Genomic DNA, 24,028 nt, shown 5'->3' on the forward strand with positions numbered 1-24,028 from the left:
AAATAAACAGCAGATGGAGAGGCGTGCAGGAGGGAGCTGTTTGGCAGATTCAAGCTATGCATTGAGTGTTCCTTCATAGAGGAAACAGTTCAGCCTTACTGATTCACTGGGACAAAATCCAAAGTGATTACATGACCGTTAGTTGTGCAGTATGTAGTTGTGTTGTAGTGTTGAACAATGTATTTTATTCTTCCATGTTCACTGGATAAGTGCAATTGGACACTCTGATTGGCTACTCTGTTACTAGGATATCAGCTCATATACCGTGAGTAGAGAGAAACAAAATGGAAGCTTTGTTATAAAGTATTTAAAAGAAACAGAAATGGCTACAAGAATATAGTGTCGTTTCCCCCCCGGATATGCTCTGTTCCACATTCCAGCCCAGTCGATGGCAGTAATGTACCTTTAAGTAAAAAAAAAAAAAAAACCCTGAAGAACAACAAAATGGCAGTGCGTGTTGTGAACCAACCGAGGACGAAATAAAAACTCTACTCGAAAACAAAACCCCAAAATATACAAAAAAAACAACAAAATATGGAATGAAAGTATTTCATGGTAAGAACGTCTCATCTCTCTAGCCGCTTTATCCTGTTCTACAGGGTCGCAGGCAAGCTGGAGCCTATCCCAGCTGACTATGGGCGAAAGGTGGGGTACACCCTGGACAAGTCGCCAGGTCATCACAGGGCTGACACATAGACACAGACAACCATTCACACTCACATTCACACCTACGGTCAATTTAGAGTCACCAGTTAACCTAACCTGCATGTCTTTGGGGGAAACCGGAGCACCCGGAGGAAACCCACGCGGACAACATGCAAACTCCGCACAGAAAGGCCCTCGCCGGCCACGGGGCTTGAACCCGGACCTTTTTGCTGTGAGGCGACAGCGCTAACCACTACACCACCGTGCCGCCTGGTAAGAACGTATCTTTTTGTATTTTTCAAGAATTATTATTACAGCATTTTTCACAGATTGCTCCTGTCATTTCACCGGTTTGTTTACATTCTAAGCGGAAATGATTTTGTTGGACGCTTTGTATAAAGTTTTTATCAAATTTGCAAAAAATAAAAAAATGCTCTGCTTCTCAAAATCCAGTGAATGTGGATAGAATAAAAGTTATTCCACTCAATCTCATCATACATGGATTATAGAGAACTCGGTGCTACACTCCTCGTCGTCTATCAGCTCATGTATGACTCGATTTCATGGAATAACTGTTAAATATCATAAGATGGAATAAGTAGCATAACAAGTATGTGGGCAAGCCATTACAGACATACACAATTGTTTCAAGACTGCAGTGCTCAACTAGAGTAACTAATTTATGGCGTTTCCTCTGAATACGTTAAAAAAAAGTCTGTCTTTGTTATTTGTACTTTGACTGGACTATATGTGCCTTGGTATTTTGAGGGCATTTGAGGATGATGGAATAATTAATCTACCTTTCTCGTGTTCATTATACCTGTACTTTCAGAAAATAAAGTACATTATTGTACCTTTTAGTGGTACAACACTTTGTCACTGGGGCAGTACCCACTAAAGTACTTATTTGTACCCTTTAGATGTTGGCAAAATATACCGGTATGTACTTTTTTGTCCCTAAGGACCAATAATGTGCCTGAGGGGATGCATTAGTGTAGATTGTACCTTGGGGGACAGAAATGGACTCTGACTGTACCCCTATGTCTGACAGTGTGCATCTGTATTTCATGTTCTTTCTCACTGCTGATGACGTTACTGATATGTTGGTAACATTAACTGAATGCCCCAACGCACACAAAATCAAGATGCTTCACTCTGTATAATCACCTGATATGATTGTCCCTGAAAGGCTGCATGAATCTACACTCTTGGATAGAAAGAAAACTCAGCTCCAGTATCACTTCTCATGTCTTCTTATCATTCTGTGTATTTTTCTTTTGACCATTGGTGGTGTGCTTGGTTCCACAAATATACAAAATAATTAGCTTTATAACACATGAGGCAGTTTTATAAATGAGTATTGTCCAACCAATTAGCTGCGGTAAACTAAACAGCTAAGGTGTGCAGAAGTAATGTTTAATGAAATCGCCAGGAACGATTATGGGACAGTTGCAAGAAGATCAACTTGAGAAGCTGGTAAACATGTTAGCTGGATCAAGTGAAAATATATAGAAGTGCAAACACTGATCCAAAAATTTATTTTAGTTACAATAAAGATAATGTCCAGGTACTCTCAGAGATGCGGCTTCAATAATTATTTTTAATTGTATGTAATGCCTTATTGTAATGCTTTAAAATTAATATATATCATTAGTAACAACCAAAATGAATTAATAAAGCAGGAGGAAAATATGAATTATTTGTTAGTTTTATGCTTGATAATAAAATATTGATAAATCAGAGTCCAGATCCCAAAAAAAGGCAGCCTTGCTCCAGGGCTAATCTCACATGATGTCATACATGGAACCCTGGTCCGGTTATCTGGGTCATTTCAGTTCAGCTGACTCCGTGCTTGTTTACTCACTGAAATTGGATATTGTTGATGGAATCTTACAAAAATAATGATGTGAAAGTGCTGCATTGTGTTTGGATGTTCAAATTCATATTCAACAGGATATTCGGTTCACAAATGTCCGAGAAATGACACTAATCTAAAGCAACAGTGTGTGAAGTTTGTGCAAACTAAGTGGGCAGATTTTGTGTCGCCACCGGAGAAGTCAAGTGGGAATTTGTGAGCAGCTTTTTGACAAGAACTGCTATGAAGGGCTAGTGTTCTTGATGGAACAGATGACAGGCCAGAAGAGAAAAAAAAACTTTTGTAACCAGGAAGTGTGGCAACTATCCAGACATCTACATGTGCCAGTGCAGTGTCTAATCCCAGTGCTAAACGATCTGAGACCATCAGCCCAGAACAAACTTACACCCCCTGTCAAGAAGAGGAGAGCTGTTGACAAGATGATTACAGCCTGTGTAAATATGTATCTTTTTTTATTGTTATCAGTTAATAACCACCAGCTAATGATCGAGATTGATTAGAATATATTTACATTAGTATTAGAGACCTGGAGACTTGCCCTGCCTCTTGCCCATAGTCAGCTGGGATAGGCTCCAGCTTGCCTGCAACCCTGTAGAACAGGATAAGCGGCTACAGATAATGGATGGATGGATGGTATTATAGTCAAGACATGGAATGATGGACACTAATATTTGCACATTTCTATCTATTATAAAATTATAATTATGATATTTATTAGTACATGTAGTGGTATATGCAGTTCCTAACCTGCATGGACAGTAGGGACACTATTGTTGAGACCCACTGTTTACCAGTGTTTACTGCACATGTATCTACACATGACTAGGCCTAGTAATAATAAATCTGATTCATTAAGTGTTCATTACCACCAGAACATGGGAATTATTGGAGCAAAAAAGAAACCCAATGATATAACAAATGACATTTGGACAGTTCGTCGATTCCCCTATTATTGCCCACTTCAGCGGCACGGTGGTGTAGTGGTTAGCGCTGTCGCCTCACAGCAAGAAGGTCCGGGTTCGAGCCCCGTGGCCGGCGAGGGCCTTTCTGTGCAGAGTTTGCATGTTCTCCCCGTGTCCACGTGGGTTTCCTCCGGGTGCTCCGGTTTCCCCCACAGTCCAAAGGCATGCAGGTTAGGTTAACTGGTGACTCTAAATTGACTGTAGGTGTGAATGTGAGTGTGAATGGTTGTCTGTGTCTATGTGTCAGCCCTGTGATGACCTGGTGACTTGTCCAGGGTGTACCCCGCCTTTCGCCCGTAGTCAGCTGGGATAGGCTCCAGCTTGCCTGCGACCCTGTAGAAGGATAAAGCGGCTAGAGATGATGAGATGAGACAAAGCATCAGGAATTCCAGGTAAGTGAGTACATTATATAAAATATAAATAGCTGAAAATTGTTAAAACTCTTAGTATTTAAAACAAGGTATTTAAAATTGCTTGCAAGTTATCCCATCCAACTTTGTATTTTGAAGCAAGAAAAGATTGTCGTATTGGTATCCGGCTCATATTGGCATGAAAGGCTGGATCAGTGTCAGATAATACAAGCTGAGAAAATACAGGATAATAGAATAATATTCGGATGATATAATCTGGTCCACTGGTGTATTTTATTCCATGTAATGTGAACTGAAACAGGAAAGATCTCAGACACAATTTACCTTAAAACCCACCACCATCAATCCTGTGGTGTTTAGCATATCTCAGCTGACTAATTTTGTAGATACTCGGTTAGTCTTGTGGCACGCACCACAAGATTCAAAAACAGTTTCTATCCCAGATAAATCATCACAATGAACTCTGCTCTGAAGTCTCTCTCTCTCTCACACACACACACACACCAATCAATAACCTGTCAATTTACCCACATTTTGTGCAATATTTATATTATGATTATTAGCTCATCTGGCTGACAGCTTATGCCATCATGTGTTGTCCGTCATCCATCGTCCATCCAGCGTCATCTACATTTCACGAAAATCGCTTTTTCTTTCTCAATTCTTCACTGATTTTTATTCTTTTTGGCAGGAAGGTAGGTCTGCCTGGGGTGCATATAGCGTCTAACCTAGCTTCTATATTTTCTACAGCTTCATTTCTGCTTTTGAGTGAGGGTACGCTGTGTGCATTTTGGCTGCTACTTCTCACTGGAGCTTTTTATTTTTCTTTATTTCCTTTGTTTTTCTTTTTGTGTTTGTATAGTGGTGGCACGGTGGTGTAGTGGTTAACACTGTCCCCTCACAGTAAAAAGGTTCTGGGTTCAAGCCCAGTGGCTGACGAGGGCCTTTCAGTGTGGAGTTTGCATGTTCTCCCCGTGTCTGCGTGGGTTTCTTCCAGGTGCTCTGGTTCCCCCACAGTCCAAAGACATGCAGGTTAGGCTAATTGGTGTCTCTAAATTGACCGTAGGTGTGAATGTGAGTGTGAATGGTTGTTTGTCTCTATGTCTCAGCCCTGCAATGACCTGGCGACTTGTCCAGGGTGTACCCTGCCTCTCACCCATAGTCAGCTGGGATAGGCTTCAGCTTGCCTGCGACTCTGTACAGGATGAGTGGCCACAGATAATGGATGGATGTTTGTATACAGGGTGTCCCAGAAGTTAGGGGATTGCCGATGTTAACTTTCATGGATGGCATCCATGCATGCCATTCCTCTGCAGTGTACGCCGTATTGTGGCACGGGAAATAGTCACCCCAGTTTGGCTTTCTACTTCTTTAGATAACTGCAGTAAACTTGCATGCCAATTTTCTTCAACCCTTCTCATCAGAAGATGCTCCTGTCGAGGTGTTAACTTCCATGGACAACCTGGACGTCTCTGTGAGATGGTTGCAGTTCTATCTTTCTTAAATTTTTGTACCACTTTTGCTACAGTATTCTGACTGATAAGTAAAGCTTTGCTGATCTTCTTGTAGCCTTCACCTTTGTGGTGTAAAGAAATGATTTTCTTCGGGGAATTCTGAAGAGACAAGTTGAGCATCACTCTCCATCCAGCATCCAGTCATTAAAAGAGGTCATTGTTGAAGAATGGAAAAAGATTGATGTTGCAAAATGTCGCCAACTTGTTCATTCCATGCCTAGAAGACTTGGTGCTGTCATTAAAAATCATGGAGGCCATACAAAGTACTAGATGTAGTAGCTTTTGTTGTGGGGTGTACTAATTTTTGCACCACCCTAATTTGAGGAAAACTGAAAAAAAATGTGTAATCTAAGTTTATATTATTAACCTTACTTTCACATTATAAGTTAAACAGATGTTATATTAAACTTTGTCTTGTCAACATTTTGGAAATTGTTTGTCTTCATTGAGATATTGTTTAAAATGTTACACTATATATATTGTATATAGTGTATATAGCTTGCAACATTTATTGCACAACTTTAGATCGGTCCTTCTGGACTAGACGGGGCCGCAGTGAGCTACGCTGTCATTGACGCTCTTGTGTATCTATCTATTATCAAGTGCAATATCCTTCACAAGTGCTCAGTTTCACTTTTATCAAGGGTATGCTATGTGAATGTCTGTACATTTGAAAATCTTTCATGTTTGTAAATTTTGCCTATATCTTTGTCTGTAAATTTGTAAACCCTTATGCCTGTACATCTTTCATTGAATCTTTTACGTAAATCTGTAATCTTTGATGTACTAGTGCATCTCAAAAAATTAGAATACCATGAAAAAGTTCCTATTTTTTCATAATTTAATTCAAAAAGGTAAACTTTCATATATTCTATATTCATTACATGTAAAGTGAAATATTTAAAGCCTTTTTTGTTTTAATTTTGATGATCATAGCTTATAGCTCATGAAAATCAGAAATCCAGTATCTCAAATTATTAGAATATTCCCTAAGATCAATCAAAAAAAGGATTTACAATACAGAAATGTGCAACTTCTGAAAAGTATATTCATTTATACACTCGTTGGGGCTCCTTTACCATGAATTACTGTATCAATGCGGTGTGGCATGGAGGTGATCAGTCTGTGGCACTGCTGAGGTGTTATTGAAGCCCAGGTTGCTTTGATAGTGGCCTTCAGTGTATCTGTATTTTTGGGTCAGGTGTTTCTCATCTTCCTCTTGAGAATACCCCATAGATTCTCTATGGGGTTCAGGTCAGGCAAGTTGGCTGGCCAATCAAACACAGTAATATCATGGTCAGCAAACCATTTGGTAGTAGTTTTGGCACTGTGGGTAGGTGCTAAGTCCTGCTGGAAAAGGAAATCAGCATCTCCAAAAAGCTCGTCAGCAGATAGAAGCATGAAGTGTTCTAAAATCTCCTGGTAGATGGCTGTGTTGACTTTGGACTTGATAAAATACAGTGGACCAACACCAGCAGATGACATGGCACCCCAAATCATCACAGACTGTGGAAACTTCACACTGGGCTTCAAACACCTTGGATTCTGTGCCTCTCCACTCTTCCTCCAGACTCTAGAACCGTGATTTCCAAATGAAATGCAAAATGTACTTTCATCTGAAAAGAGGACTTTGGACCACTGAGCAACAGCCCATTTCTTTCTCTCCTTAGCCCAGATAAGACACTTCTGACATTGTCTCTGGCTCAGGAGTAGCTTGATATTAGGAATGCGAAAGTTGTATCCCCTTTCTTGAAGACGTCTGTTCGTGATGGGTCTTGATACACTGACATCAGCCTCAGTCCACTCCTTGTGAAGCTCTCCCAAGTTCTTGAATCAACTTTTCTTGACAATCCTCTCAAGACTGCGGCCATCCCTGTTGCCTGTGCACCTTTTCCAGCCACCCTTTTCAGCAATGACCTTTTGTGGCTTACCCTCCTTGTGGAGGGCATCAGTGATCATCTTCTGGATAACAGTCAAGTCAGCAGTCTTCCCCATGATTGTGGTTGTGTGTACTGAACTAGACCGAGAGATACACTGTGTTCATACTGTTTTACTCAAACTCGAAATGAAATATTCTAATATTTTGAGATGGGGTTTTTTTTAATGTTTTTGTACTGTATGCCATACTGATTAAAATAGAAAAATGCTTGAAACATTTTAGTTTACGTGTAATGAGTCTATAATATATAACATTTTCACTTTCTTAAATAACTGATGGAAAATATTGAACTTTTTCACAATATTCTAATTTTTTGAGATGCACTAGTATATATATCTGAGGACCATTTTGTAAGGCAGTGCACTGAATTTCGTTGTGTATTGTAGACAATGACAACAAAGCGATCTTGAATCTTAATTTACCACAGTCAGTATTAGATCTGTATCTGGTACTGGGAGGCGGCACGGTGGTGTAGTGGTTAGCGCTGTCGCCTCACAGCAAGAAGGTCCTGGGTTCGAGCCCCGGGGCCGGCGAGGGCCTTTCTGTGTGGAGTTTGCATGTTGTCCACGTGGGTTTCCTCCGGGTGCTCCGGTTTCCCCCACAGTCCAAAGACATGCAGGTTAGGTTAACTGGTGACTCTAAATTTACCGTAGGTGTGAGTGTGAATGGTTGTCTGTGTCTATGTGTCAGCCCTGTGATGACCTGGCGACTTGTCCAGGGTGTACCCCGCCTTTCGCCCGTAGTCAGCTGGGATAGGCTCCAGCTTGCCTGCGACCCTGTAGAAGGATAAAGCGGCTAGAGATAATGAGATGAGATGTTTCCACTGAAACTCACTGAATCATTTGTGCTCTTCAAAATACTGTAACTTCAAAATGTTCTGATGGTGCTTTAAAGTACTAGCTCACGCCCATTCACTTTTATTCCCTAGTTTAGATTTCTACCACAATATAGTTGTTTAGATTTTTAAGACAGAATATAAAATCTGTATGTATTCAGAGATCAGGTCTGCAGTTGTAATTTTGTTATGTCAGTCTGTTACAGTATGATGCTTATTGATCAATACATCAGTCACAGGAATATTTGTAGTTTCTGCACTTTTAAAAGTATTCACTTTAGTTAGGAAGGACATTTATTTTCTCCTAAATTATTGGCACCCTGCTGAGTGACTCCCATTGTCCAATATGAGAAACAGAAAAAATAATCATGTACTGGTAGCCGATGAGCGTGCTTCCTCTTTGTGCATATTTATCCAGCAGCTATTGTGGAATGAGTTCCAATAAAGTAGGTGAAATCATAACATGCAGGAAGAGACATGCAAAAAATACCTTTTTGGCCAGACAGCCATCCATCACGATGGTCCTGATGGTGGTATGCCAGTTGGTCCTGAGTGCCATCACTAAGGGTGAGGCTGGCATGGCCCGAGCCTTTAAAGCCAGCCTTGACTCTGACATCCTTACTGAATATGAAGAATGTCAGCAAAAACAAGAGTGCGAGTAGCTTGTCCATGGCAGAAAAGGGAAAAGGGAGACATAGTTGTGAGAGCGGTGTTATAACAGCAGACGGCAGTCCCTTCCTGATTCCTCCATTTGGATGTATTGGAGTGTGTGTGTGGAAGCTGAGTAAACATGGTTTGGTGTGTAAATGCATGCTGATGAAATCTATTCTCTAAGGGAGGGGGGATTGTGGGAATGATGGCATTTTAGGATTCCATCTACTGGTTCAAGCTTGCAACTACGACATGGTCAATTTAATGCTCAGTAGGACTGCAATTACCATTTCACTATCATTCAAATAACGGTTTTTTTTTTAAATAATATTTTGTATTGTATTAAACAATGGCTTTTGAAAAACAGCAATAATAAGAACAATAATGATAACAGTATGGATAACAGTAAAAAGATAATAAATAAAAATAAATAAATAAAAATGAATCCCTCCCATCCATCTATCCAACCAAATGACCAACCAACCCTATTTTCTTAATTTATTGGCCAAATGGCAGTGTCTGGTAAATTTATTATTTTTCCAATGAGGAATGCATACTACTTGTGCTGAATTTACCTCTGAAAGAAATAACATAAAATTTACAGGTTTGAAATACAGAATAATAGAGTCCAATACAAAAAACTGTATACAGAATGTAGTTTAAAACATAATAAAAAATTAGCCAAGAACATTGAATTGGGGGGCTAAATTGACCGTAGGTGTGAATGTGAGTGTGAATGGTTGTTTGTCTCTATGTGTCAGCTCTGTGATGACCTGGCAGCTTGTCCAGGGTGTACCCCACCTCTTGCTCATAGTCAGCTGGGATAGGCCCCAGCTTGCCCATGCGCAGGATAAGCGGCTACAGATAATGGATGGATGGACACTGAATTGGAATACACATAGATTACTGCATTTAGAATGTATACAGGCCTGTTGCATATAAACTTGACTCTAAGACTGCAGGGTTCTGCAGCATACATACAGATGGGTGACCAATTTAAATTAAAATTCAATATAAAGTGTGTTAGTAAGCTGCCAGAACAGCTTTAATCGACCTTGATGGATCCAACAAGACTCTTGAATTGTACTAAAGCAAGGAACCCCATTCTTTCAAAAAGATGTTCTGTTGGGTCAAGATCTAGTGCCTATGAAGATTATTGAATATGATTTACATAAATTTTCCCTTTATTAAACCATTCAGTAAACCCTCATGCCCTGGGGTTGGGCACGGAGTAATTCGAGAAAAGATCACTCTGGAAATGTTTCATCATAGAATACAAGCGATCAGTCAGAATAACTTTGTTAAACCAAACCATGCTAACAGAAAGCTCTCCACATCACAGCGTAGGCATCCATTTATACTGTTTGATGATCTCAAATGCATTAAGAAAGCAAGAAAATGCACTAATTAACTTTTGACTAGGCACACCTGTTAATTGAAAAGCATTCTAGGTGACTACTTCATGAAGCTGGTAGATAATGCCAATAGTGTGTAAAGCATCATCAAGGTAAATGCTGGCTACTTTGAAGAATCTAAAATATGATTTTTTTTGTTTGTTTGTTTTTAGCACTTTTTGTTTACCACATAATTCCATATATGTTCCATATACTATTTCATAGTTTTGACATCTTCAGTATTGTTCTGCAATGTAGAAAATAGTCAAAATACAGAAAAACATATGAATGAGTAGGGGTATACAAACTTTTGACTGGTACTGTGTATATACAGACTAATATCTGTGTTATGGATGAATGAGGGATCGAACCTTAAAATACTAAGCTTGAGATATTAAATTAACTGCACATAGTTCAGATCAAAAGCTTCAGATTGTAATGTTTTGCTTTATTATAAGATAATTAAATATATAATAATATATTACTGTGGCAGCGGGGGCGTGGCCAAGCGTCGGTCTGTGACTGGAGGGCGGAGTCGGGGAAGGTAAGTGGCAGAATCACTGCACCTGAGGTTGATTAATGTGTTTGTGTGTCTTCCCCAGTGGCCGCGCCCTATTTAAGGAAGAGAGCGAGAGCAGAGAGGGCTCTCTCCCCAACCAGACGACTGGAGTGTGTGTGTGTGTGTGCGTGTATAGTAAGGCTGAAAAGCTATAATAAACGGGTTTTGTGAACTCAGTTCTGGCCTGCCATCCTTCTGTGCTCCACCCACCCATCCGAACTGCTACAGTGGTGCCGAAACCTGGGATTGGAGCGCCGAAGCCGAATGCCGAGTCCTCCCCTTTCACCGAGCTGGTCCACGCCCTCACCACGGCCCAGCAAAGCCAGCACCAGGCACTAGTCGCCCTCCGTAAGGAACAGGAACAGCGGTTCGAGGCCCTGGTGCTGGCTCAGCAGGAAGAGCGACAGGCGTTCTGGCACCTCCTCGCGTCGGCGGGGTCCCCCGCCATGGGGCCGTCCCCCTTCACCCTGACGAAGATGGGCCCGCAGGACGACCCTGAGGCCTTCCTCACGCTTTTTGAGCAGGTAACCGAGACCTCGGGGTGGCCGGTGGAACAGTGCGTGGCGCGCCTCCTCCCCCTGCTAACGGGCGAGGCGCAGCTGGCCACGCTACAGCTCCCGCCGACCGCCGGCTGGCCTATGCGGACATTCACCGGGCCGTCCTCCAGCGTGTGGGGCGCACCCCTGAGCAACAACAGCAGCGCTTCTGTGCTTTGCGCTTGGAGGAAGTCGGCCGGACATTCGCGTTTGGCCAGCAACTCCGGGACGCCTGCGGGCGGTGGTTGAGGGCCGACAACCGCGACGCCGAGGGGATCATCGACCAGGTGGCGCTGGAGCAGTTCATTGCGCGTCTGCCAGCCGGAGCTGCAGAGTGGGTCCAGTGCCACCACCCGGTGTCTCTGGATCAGGCAATTGAGCTGGCGGAGGACCATTTGGCGGCTGTCCCAACAGCAGGACAGCAGACAACCTCTTCTCCACTCTCCTCTCTCTCTCCCCCTCTCCTCCTGTGTCTCATCCTCACCCCGTTCCCCCACCGTGGAGGCGGGGGCCGGCCCCACCCCAGCCAGCCCGCCGCACCCGCGGTGCCCTCCCGTTTTTCCCTTCTGTGTCTGTCTCCCCCCCCCCCTCAGGTGAGTGAGCCCCAGAGCACCAGTGCAGAGAGGAAGCCCAGGCCGGTTTGCTGGCGCTGCGGGGAGCCGGGCCACCTCCAACAGCAGTGCTCAGTATTGGAGGTGGGCACGGTGGTTTGGATCCCTGACACGTCTGGAGCTGCCCTCGATCGGGCCAGAGCGTATCACATACCGGTGAGTATCCAAGGGGATACACATCAGGCGCTGGTGGATTCTGGTTGTAATCAGACCTCAATCCACCAAAACCTGGTGCAAGATGAGGCATTGGGGGGAGCACAATTGGTGAAGGTGTTGTGTGTGCACGGGGATGTTCACAACTACCCTTTAGTGTCGGTCCACATTTTTTTTCGAGGCGAAAAATTTATAGTGAAGGCGGTGGTTAATCCTCGCCTTACCCACTCGATAATTTTGGGGACGGATTGGCCGTGATTTGGGGAATTAATGAGTCACCAAGTGAAGAGTGGGTCCTGCCGTAGTTTAATAAGGGGAGGTCCCGGTGTTGTGTTGACGGGAGCAGCTGTCACAGAGCTGTCTACGTCAGCTCTGCATCAGAGTGAGGAGCTGCCGGCTCCTCCTCTCTCTATCGGGGAATCCCTCACGGATTTTCCATTAAAGCAGTCACGAGACGAGACTCTGCGGCATGCATTTGACCAAGTGAGAGTAATCGATGGTCAAATGCTCCAGCCAAACGCCACCCTGTCCTTCCCCTACTTCGCAATTATGAAGGATAGATTATACCGAGTGATGCAGGACAGTCAAACTAAAGAGCAGACCACGCAGCTTTTGATTCCGAAGAGCCGCCAGGAATTGGTATTCCAGGCAGCTCACTTTAATCCCATGGCTGGATACTTAGGGCAGGATAAAACACTAGCCCGAATAATGGCCCGGTTCTATTGACCAGGGATTTGCAGCAATGTCCGTAGGTGGTGTACGGTGTGCTGCAAATGCCAGTTAGTAAATCCAGCGGCCATTCCAAAAGCGCCTTTGCGCCCTCTCCCATTAATTGAGACCCTGTTCGAAAGAATTGGGATGGATCTCGTTGGGCCATTAGATCGGTCAACATGAGGGTACCGCTTTATATTAGTTCTGGTGGACTATGCAACGCGATACCCGGAAGCGGTGCCTCTTCGCAATATCTCAGCACGCAGTATTGTGGAGGCGCTCTTCCACATTATCTCCCGAGTTGGAATCCCGAAAGAGATTCTGACTGACCAAGGCACCGCGTTTATGTCACGTACACTAAAGGAACTGTATAGGTTGTTGGGTATTAAGCCGATCCACACCAGCGTGTATCACCCACAAACGGACGGTTTAGTTGAATGGTTCAATCGCATCCTCAAGAATATAATTAAAAAATTCATAAGTGAGGACGCACATAATTGGGATAAGTGGCTTGAACCCTTGTTGTTTTCAGTGCGAGAGGTCCCCCAAGCCTCCACGGGGTTCTCCCCATTTGAATTGTTATACAGGTGTAAGCCGCGCAGCATTCTAGATGTGCTGTGGGAAAATTGGGAGGAGGGACCTTCACCAAGTAAAAATGAAATCCAATACGTTATTGACCTGCGCGCAAAACTCCACACACTCACCCACCTAACCCAGGAGAATTTGCGGCAGGCCCAAGAACGACAAACCCGCCTGTACGACAAGGGTACGTGCCTCAGGGAGTTCGCACCGGGAGATTAAGTACTCGTACTGTTGCCCAAATCGAGCTCCAAATTAGTCATCAAGTGGCAAGGACCCTTTGAGGTGACACGGCGAGTCGGGGACGTTGACTATGAGGTGAGACGAACAGACAGGGGTGGGGTGTTACAGGTTTACCACCTCAATCTGCTCAAACTCTGGAACAAGGAGGTCCCCGTGGCGTTGGTGTCAGTGGTTCCGGAGAAGGCGGAGCTGGGGCCAGAGGTTCAAAAGGGAACATTGGCATCACATACCTCTCCGGTCCCCTGTGGAGACCACCTCTCCCCGACCCAACTTGCGGAGGTTGCTCAGTTGCAGACCGAGTTTTCGGACATATTTTCGCCCCTGCCCGGCCGCACCAACCTCATAGAGCACCACATTGAGACGCCCCTGGGGGTGATAGTGCGTAGCCGCCCTTAGAGGCTACCTGAACACAAGAAAAAAGTGGTTCGGGAAGAACTCGAGGCCATGCTTGAAATGGGCATCGTCGAGGAGTCCCACAGTGACTGGAGCAGCCCGGTGGTCTTGGTACCCAAGGCCGACGGGTCGGTCCGGTTCTGTGTAGACTATAGGAAAGTCAATGCGGTGTCTAAATTCGACGCATACCCAATGCCTCATATTGATGAGTTGCTCGATCGACTAGGCACAGCTCGCTTTTACTCGACACTGGATTTAAGAAAGGGGTATTGGCAGATCCCCTTGACTCCATTATACCGAGAAAAAAAAACGGCCTTTTCCACACCATTCGGCTTACACCAGTTTGTCACACTTCCTTTTGGGCTGTTTGGGGCACCCGCGACATTTCAGCAGCTGATGGATAGGTTCCTCCGCCCCCACGCCACCTATGCGGCCGCCTACCTCGATGATATCATTATCTATAGTAATGACTGGCCGAGGCACCTCCAACATCTGAGGGCCGTCCTTAGGTCTCTGAGGCGAGCGGGTCTCACAGCCAACCCGAAGAAGTGTGCGATTGGGTGGGTGGAAGTATGGTTTCTGGGCTTCCACTTGGGCAACGGGCAGGTGCGTCCCCAAATTAACAAGACAGCGGCAATTGCGGCCTGCCCGAGGCCCAAGACCAAAAAGGGGGTGAGACAGTTCCTGGGGCTGGCTGGCTATTATCGTAGGTTTATACCTAACTATTCAGACGTCACCAGCCCACTGACTGATCTGACTAAAAAGGGGGCACCAGATCCGGTCCAGTGGACGGAGCAATGCCAGCGGGCTTTTTCTGAGGTAAAGGCTGCACTGTGTGGGGGCCACTTTTACACTCCCCTGACTTTTCTCTCCCCTTTATGTTACAGACGGATGCGTCGGACGGAGGGCTGGGGGCTGTTTTGTCCCAGGAGGTGGAGGGGGAGGACTGCCCAGTGTTGTATATCAGTAGGAAGCTGTCGGTGCGTGAGGGGCGCTACAGCACCATTGAAAAGGAGTGCCTAGCGATCAAGTGGGTGGTCCTCGCCCTCCGTTACTACCTGCTGGGACGCCCTTTCACCCTCTGTTTGGACCACGCGCCCCTCCAGTGGCTCCACCGCATGAAGGATGCCAATGCGCGGATCACCCGTTGGTATCTGGCACTCCAACCCTTCAACTTCAAGGTGATCCTTTTATTATACTGTCGCTTTCATTTTTGTACTTTTCACTTTCGCTTTCCTTTTTCCGGTTTTTTTTTTCCCGGTTTTTTTTCTTTCTTTTTTCGGAAGAACCCCGAGACCGGAAGCTTTCTTTTTTTCTCCTCCACAAGCGGAGGCCATCTGATCTGCTTTAATATCAACAGATCTTCATTTAAGGTACGTGAATCTTTTCATCATGGCACACCTTCAGCCTGTTCAGTGTGCTGAGTGCAGGATGTTTAGTCATTCTTCCTCCGTCACTAGCGATAGCTCTATTAGCTTTATTTGTGATAAGTGCAGATTAGTTAGCTCTCTGACGGAGAAGATTTCAGTGCTAGAAGCGCGTGTCCAGGCTTTAGAGCAGGTTAGTGAGCGTCAGAACAGTGTAGTTTCTGTTAGGGAAAGTCTGGACGCCCTAGGTGGAGTTAGCAATCCCCCAACTCCGGCATTAGAGCCCTTACAGCGGGGCGAATGGGTGACGGCTCGGCGGCATAAGCGTAGAGCCAAAGCTACCGCTGAGGCTCGCCCACGGGAGCACCACTCCTCTCCGCGTCACGTGTCGAACAGGTTCGCTCTCCTTAGTGATGCACCCACTGAGAAACCTGAAAGAGCTCTGGTTATAGGGGACTCTATCATACGGCACGTGAAATTAGCTCAGCCTTTAGGGGCACCAGCAGCTTTAGTCAGGTGTATACCGGGAGCCAGGGCGCCGGACATAGCAGGTAATCTTAGGGTCCTAGGCAAGCATAGGTTCTCAAAGATAGTTATCCATGCAGGAGCTAATGATATACGCCTTCGTCAGTCTGAGGTTACTAAGAGTAACTTTGTAGAGGTGTTTAAATTAGCGAAGGCGATGTCCGATGCTGTAGTATGCTCTGGCCCCATCCCAATGCGGCGTGGCGATGTAGCTTACAGCAGGTTATGGTCGCTGAACTGCTGGCTGTCCAGGTGGTGCTCTGAAAACAGTGTGGGCTTTATAGATAATTGGGCTAATTTTGAGGGCACTGCTGGCCTGTTAGGGCGGGACGGTATCCATCCCACTCGGGAAGGTGCTGCTCTCATTTCCTGCAGCATAGGTCATAGTCTCAGAACAGGCCTAGTTAATTTCTGACAATCCAGAGCCAAGGCCAGGGAGCAGACGAACAGGCTAAACCGACTGTCTGCTAGCTGCACAGAGTCGTCACTCAGGGCCCACTACATCGAGACTGTGTCTGTTCCCCGAGCTCAACAAAAAGGTAGAAATTTTCAGAGAGTTTGTTCCAGTAACCTAATCAATATAAAATTAGATCAGACTGACTGTACAGCTGCTGCCAGCACCTTTGATCTAAAGGTGGGGCTATTAAATATTAGATCTCTTACATCTAAAGCGCTAATGGTTAATGAACTCATTACTGATCAGGAGTTTAATGTACTGTGTTTAACAGAAACATGGATTAAGCCAAATGAATATATAGCATTAAATGAAGCGAGTCCTCCTGGATACAGTTATATACACCAGCCTCGTCTAACTGGCAGAGGAGGAGGCGTCGCGGTTATTTATAACGATTATCTAGGTGTAACACACAAACCTGGTTATAAATTTAATACATTTGAAGTTCTTCATACTCATATAATGTATGTAGCCTCAAAAAATAAGTCTACCCAGTTAATTCCATTGCTTATTATTTACAGGCCCCCGGGGCCATATTCTGAGTTTCTTTCTGAATTTGCAGATTTTATCTCAGATTTGGTTATTTCCTTAGACAAAGCTTTAGTTGTCGGAGATTTTAATATTCACTTTGATAACCCAGAAGACCCTTTAAAAACAGCGTTTGTGTCCATCTTAGATTCAGTCGGGATTAAGCAGAATGTCATAGGACCGACCCATAATGGTGGTCACACCCTTGATCTAATACTAACATTCAGATTAAACGTAGACAATATAGTCATACTTCCACAGTCTGAAGTTATCTCAGATCATTGTCTCATCTCATTCAAAATATGTCTGAGTAATAATATATGCACCTCACCACGCTACTGTATTAAACGTACTTTCACGTCAACTACTGCACAGAGCTTTATAAATGATCTCCCAGAGCTGTCAACTTTGATTGGGTCACTGTCAGCCCCTGCAGAACTCGATCAGGCAACTGAATGCTTAGAGTCAACATTCCGCCATACTTTAGATAATGTAGCTCCTCTAAAAAGGAAAATGGTCAGAGACAAAAAATTAGCACCCTGGTATAATGATGACACTCGCACATTAAAACAGACCACTCGAAAATTGGAACGTAAATGGCGTCAAACAAAATTGGTAGTGTTCAAATTGGCGTGGAAGGAGAGCTTCCTGAAGTATAAAAAAAAGCTCTTAGTGCTGCGAGATCAACATATCTCTCCTCCCTAATAGAAGATAACAAAAATAATCCTAGATTCCTATTTAATACTGTAGCAAAATTAACCAGGAATAAGTCCACTATCAACACATGCACACCTGCAGTATGTAGTAGCAACGACTTCATGAATTTTTTTAATGACAAAATTGAGAATATCCGACAAAAAATTCAAACTACTAATTTAAGGTTAGACAATGAAAGCGACCTTGTACTTAACAATATAACTGTATCAGATCATCAGTTAGAATGTTTTACTCCCCTAAAAGAAACTGAATTACTCTCATTAATCTCTACATCAAAAGCCTCAACTTGCGTACTAGATCCCTTACCGACACATCTATTCAAACAGATAATGCCTGGAGTAATTGAACCGCTTCTAAAAATAATAAATTCTTCTCTTATGATTGGCTATGTACCCAAATCCTTTAAACTAGCAGTTATCAAACCCCTGATTAAAAAACCTGACCTTGATCCCTGTCAGCTGTCCAATTATCGGCCAATATCAAACCTCCCCTTTATCTCCAAGATCCTTGAAAAAGCTGTGGCACAGCAGTTATGCTCATATTTACATAGGAATAACATCCATGAAATGTATCAGTCAGGATTTAGACCTCATCATAGCACAGAGACAGCACTGGTTAAAGTAGTAAACGACCTACTGTTGGCGTCTGATCAGGGCTGTGTCTCGCTACTTGTGTTGCTTGACCTTAGTGCAGCATTTGATACCATTGATCATTCCATTCTTCTGGATAGACTAGAAAATGTTGTGGGAGTTAAGGGAATGGCCCTCTCCTGGCTCAGGTCTTATCTAACTGATCGTTATCAGTATGTCGATATAAATGGTGATATTTCTAGACGTACCGAGGTAAAGTTTGGTGTTCCACAAGGTTCTGTCTTGGGTCCACTGCTTTTTTCTCTATATATGTTACCTTTGGGCGATATTATTCGTAAACATTGTATTAGTTTCCACTGTTATGCTGATGACACACAGTTGTATGTCTCTGCAAAACCTGATGAGAGACACCAGCTTAATAAAATTGAGGAATGTGTTAAGGACATTAGACACTGGATGCTTATAAATTTCCTTCTGCTTAACTCTGACAAGACTGAAGTACTTGTGCTAGGACCACATAAAGCTAGAAGTAAGTTTTCTGATTACACAGTAACTCTGGATGGCCTTTCTGTTTCTTCACGTGCAGCAGTAAAAGACCTCGGAGTGATTATTGACCCCAGTCTTTCATTCGAAACTCACATTGATAACATCACCCGGATAGCTTTCTTTCATCTCAGAAATATTGCAAAGATAAGAAATTTAATGTCATTGCATGATGCAGAAAAACTAGTCCATGCTTTCGTTACCTCCAGGTTGGATTATTGTAATGCCTTACTGTCTGGATGTTCCAATAAGTGCATAAACAAGCTCCAGTTAGTTCAAAATGCCGCAGCAAGAGTCCTTACTAGAACTAGAAAATATGACCACATCACGCCTGTCTTATCCACACTGCATTGGCTCCCAATCAAATTTCGTATTGATTATAAAATACTACTATTGACCTTTAAAGCACTAAATGGTCTCGCACCACAGTACCTGAGTGAACTTCTGCTCCTCTATGACCCGCCACGCCTACTTAGATCAAAAGGTGCAGGCTATCTGCTGGTACCTCGTATAGTGAAGGCTACATCAGGGGGCAGAGCCTTTTCTTACAAAGCCCCACTGTTATGGAACAGCCTTCCAAGTAATGTTCGGGAATCAGACACAGTCTCAGCATTTAAGTCTCGGCTGAAAACATATCTGTTTAGTCAAGCCTTTTGTTAATGGTGTTTATGAGGTAAAGGAGTAGATCTGGAGGGTCCTCAGACATAGAGTGTTTTGGTAAACTGGGATGTATGGATGCTGTCAGTCCCCACTCGCTTGCTCACTCGAGTTTGTTGACGGTGTAGTGGCTGGCTGCTTTATGTCCCGGGGCTCCCTCATGCCTGTGTTACCTTCTGGCTCTCTCCTTTTAGTTATGCTGTCATAGTTAGTTGCCGGAGTCCCTGCTTGTACTCGGTGCAATATGTATACTGTTCCTACTTATTCAGGTGACATTGGGCATACCTAACCACCTGTGTTTTCTTTCTCTTCCCCCCCCCCCCCACCCCCCACCCCAAATCTGTCCCTCTGAGTTACATGGAGTCAACAGGAAATCTTTTGGTGGAGACGGTGGGGACCTCGACTGGCTATCGTAGCCTGCAGGGAATCGGCCGTCAGACGTTCTGTCGCATGTCCCAGACCCGGTGAAATGTAACTGAATTGTCTTGGCCAGGCCTAAGGGTCCCATCTGCATCTCATCATTGCTGAGGAGTGTGCTCCCATCACCCAATCAAGCATCCAGCCAGAGCAGGTCATGATATATTTTTTACCATATTAACATGCCATTGTGCGTCATGCCTGATGTAAAGACTCTCGTCTCTGCGAGCCTACCACACAGATTTAATACTTGTCATTTTTAGGGCATACCTAACAACGTGTTTTCTTTCTCTCCCCCCCCATCTGTCCCTCTGAGTTACATGTTGATCCTGGGATTGAGATGCTGGCCTCTTCTGCCCCTCGGACCTGCTTGATCCATCCTGGTGCCCTGTGTCTGGTCGGAGTTTTATCGCCCCACTCCTGTGAAGGACGGCCCCATGAGGACAGTTGAGGGTTATACCTGTTAAAACTGTTAATATTATAGTCAGGCTGTCTGTTGTTGCCCAAATGAGGATGGGTTCCCTTTTGAGTCTGGTTCCTCTCGAGGTTTCTTCCTCATGTCGTCTGAGGGAGTTTTTCCTTGCCACCGTCGCCACAGGCTTGCTCATTGGGGATAGATTAGGGATAAAATTAGCTCATGTTTTAAGTCGTTCAAATTCTGTAAAGCTGCTTTGCGACAATGTTTATTGTTAAAAGCGCTGTACAAATAAACTTGATTTGATTTGATTTGATTTGATCCACAGGCCGGGGGCACAGATGGCCGTGGCAGACTTCCTCTCCCGTCAGGGGGGGGGGAGTCAGCTGCAGGCCGGACGGCCGCCCAGCCTGAGTCAGGCGGTGGGGGTATGTGGTAGCGGGGGCGTGGCCAAGCGTCGGTCTGTGACCGGAGGGCGGAGTCAGGGAAGGTAAGTGGCAGAATCACTGAACCTGAGGTTGATTAATGTGTTTGTGTGTCTTCCCCAGTGACCGCGCCCTATTTAAGGAAGAGAGTGAGAGCAGAGAGGAGATCTCTCCCCAACCAGACGACTGGAGTGTGTGTGTGTGTGTGTGTGTATGTGTATAGTAAGGCTGAAAAGCTATAATAAACAGGTTTTGTGAACTCAGTTCTGGCCTGCCGTCCTTCTGTGCTCCACCCACCCATCTGAACTGCTACAATTACTTTGTAGCTTGTGACTTTGAACCTCTTTGCTCTCTTCAGAAAGCAAAGACTCGACACAAAAAGTTCTGACAGGCATTATTCATTAAAAGTAAGAGTAAAGTAAAAATAATAAAGTAAAGAGAATTAAAGCATTGAAATTCAAACATCCATCTGTTATCTGTAACTGCTTATCCTGTGCAGGATCATGGGCAAGCTGGAGCCTATTCCAGCTGACTATGGGCGAGAGGTGGGGTACACCCTGGACAAGTCGCCAGATCATAACAGGGCTGACACATAGAGACAAACAACCATTCACATTCACACTATGGTCAATTTAGAACCACCAATTAACCCAACCTGCATGTCTTTGGACTGTGGGGGAAACCAGAGCACCCAGAATCTTCTTGCTGTGAGGTGACAGTGCTAACCTCTACACCTCCGTGCTGCCCTGAAATTAGAACATGAAAAAAGATTAAATACAATAGGCACAATATGAGAATAAACTATTGTCCTACATTAATTAAGCAGATTTGGGATTTTCTAAATACATACCTGATTACCAGTGCAAAAGCAGCACTGAATGGTTGGGCGTGTCTCCTGAGTAGAATATTATGTGATTGTAGAACACCTTGGATGGCACGGTGGTGTACTGGTTAGCACTGTCGCCTCACACCAGGAAGGTTCTGGGTTTGAGCCTAGTTGCCGACAGGGGCCTTTCTGTGTGGAGTTTCCATGTTCTCCCTGTGTCTGCGTGGGTTTCCTCCAGGTGCTCTGGTTTCCCCCCACAGTCCAAAGACATGTAGTTACGGTAGGTTACCTGGCTACTCTAAGGCCCTGTCCACACGGCAACGGATTCAGGTGAATCTGATAAAATTGTTTATCGTTTCGGCCTGGCGTCCACACGGCACCGGCGTTTTGTGTGCCCCAAAACGAAATCTTTTGAGAACGGGTTCCAGAGTGGAAAAATCTGGCAACGGCGCTGTTGCGAAGTCGTCTGGATGAGTAGAACGGATTTGTTTACGATGATGTCACAACCACATGACTGTCAGTGCTTCATGCCAGGTAGAAGTGTAACGAACTTGATGTGAGTTGTCAACAAATCCTATAACTTGGTTCATGAAACACGCTTACAAAATATTTTCACTGTGAATATTTATTGTGTAATGGTGCAAAGTGAGAGAGAGAGAGAGAGAGAGTGAGAGAATAGCCCTTAGGGCAGAGTCTTTAGTCCAAACACTGCGGAAGCAGTACCAAACCGCGCACCGCCCGTGCGCTTTCCAAAAACAAAAACAATCCCGCCAGCAAACATAGGAAAAAAAAAGGAGCGATCTCACCTCTTCAGATGTTGGTTTAAGTCCGGCAATACATTCCTCAAAAAGGGCGTAGAAGAACAAAGTAATCCATCAACGTGTAGCATTCAATTTATTCTGGACCATTAAAGAATTCTGGAGGATATCAGAATGTTGGCATACCGGCTTCCATCTACCCCCATTCATTCCTCTTTCCATGTCTTTCGTTTTACGCTACTGATTAATAATCAAAACTTTATGTGGCTAATGCTACAGAAGAAGGGGTTTATGCGCATGCGTCTACTTCTTCTATTGTTCTGGTGTCTCCGATGGGACCGTCTTACAGCGCACATAGTGGTGTGGCATGTGTATTGCATCGTTTTCAGCAAGCGTTGCGTTGTCATATGTACCTGAAATTTTACTGATCCGTTGCCCATGTGGACGCGATATTTAAAAAAAAAAAATCTCGTTGCCGTTGTCGTGTGGATGTAGCCTAAATTGCCAGTGTCTGTAGAAAGGAACTGGCCACCCTACTGCTGCAATTCTGGCCAAGCAAACCAAACATGATTTGCCTCAAGCCTGGTTCAGATTTGGCAGTGATGATGACAACATCTTTGGAATTTTATAATGCTCTAATTTTTGGTTTTAAAATACTGGCTTGATAGAAAAGTCAAAAGTAAAGTAATATTTTAAAAAAAAGTAATGGATTACCTTATTCACATAGATTATGGTACTCACCAATTCTTGCAGAAATGAAGAAATTTCAATTAACAAAGACAAAATATATGACTGGCTGGCATGGTGGTGTAGTGGTTAGCACTGTCGCCTCACAGCAAGAAGGTTCTGGGTTTGAGTCTAGTGGCCAACAGGGGCCTTTCTTTGCGGAGTTTGTATGTTCTCCCCATGTCTGCATGGGTTTCCCCCGCAGTCCAAACACATGCAGGTTAAGCTAATAACCCTTACCCATAACTACATCATCGTTTGTTTACCGCAATGTGTTATGGGCGATACCCAGGGTCAGCTCCGCCGTATTATTTACTTTCACCTTTGTAAAACACTACATTGTTCTGTCTAACCAGTTTTAGCCATGCCTAAAGTGAATTCCTGTGCGCCTAACTGTGTCTCCACAACAAAGAGAACACCTAATTTGAACTTTTATCAGCTGCCAGTCGAGAAGAAGAGAAGAAAGAAATGGATAAGTTTAATCCGCAATGAAAACCTTTGAACTGAATTGAAATGGACAAGTGTTTGTAGCTTACATTTCTCTGGTGGGAAAAAGACAGACTTAAACTGTGACCCAGCAATATTTCCATGGTCAGCGGAATGGCCTTCGGTTATAGATTATAGCAATCAACACTGTTCATCGTCTAAAACTAGCAATATTCCAAAGCCTGTAAAACACAGACTCATTCTTAGGCCTTTGCCTCTCAACGTGCCGAAGCACTCGGCAGCTGAAGGAGCCTGTCGGACCAATAAAACTCCCAAACACGAAGGGTTCTCTTTCAGGTATGTATAATGTTCAGTGTACCTCACTAGTGGCATTTATTGAAGTAAATGTATTTATACTGAAAATGACACAGCAGATCAGCGAGTTTCCAAAGATTTTTTTTTTTTTTTTTGTAATGTTTCCTGATATCAAGTTTTATTTAACTAATCACTCATTTTTAAATGTTTTGATGCTGCTTGTCTGGGCCTGGGATCATGAAGCAATCTAAGACTGAAGTCAACAGTTGATTTTTCATAATGGTTTCCCTTACTGCATCTGTAACTTTCACTGTGCTGGATCACGATTAAGTATAAGGCTAAGATTTCATTAGAACAAAGCTTCTTA

General features: G+C 44.1%; 1 protein-coding gene across 1 annotated transcript in view; it reads right to left on the reverse strand.

Moving 5' to 3' along the window:
- LOC132891368 (protein FAM171B-like) overlaps positions 1–8,813 on the reverse strand; it is a 62,141-nt gene extending 53,328 nt beyond the window's left edge. Inside the window, exon 1 of the mRNA XM_060928878.1 lies at positions 8,633–8,813. Within this exon, the coding sequence (XP_060784861.1) occupies positions 8,633–8,813 (181 nt within the window). The remainder of the gene's footprint in view (positions 1–8,632) is intronic.
- Between the last annotated feature and the right edge of the window lie 15,215 nt (positions 8,814–24,028).

The sequence above is a fragment of the Neoarius graeffei genome, chromosome 9 (genome assembly GCF_027579695.1).
Source record: "Neoarius graeffei isolate fNeoGra1 chromosome 9, fNeoGra1.pri, whole genome shotgun sequence".
Lineage (NCBI taxonomy): Eukaryota > Metazoa > Chordata > Actinopteri > Siluriformes > Ariidae > Neoarius > Neoarius graeffei.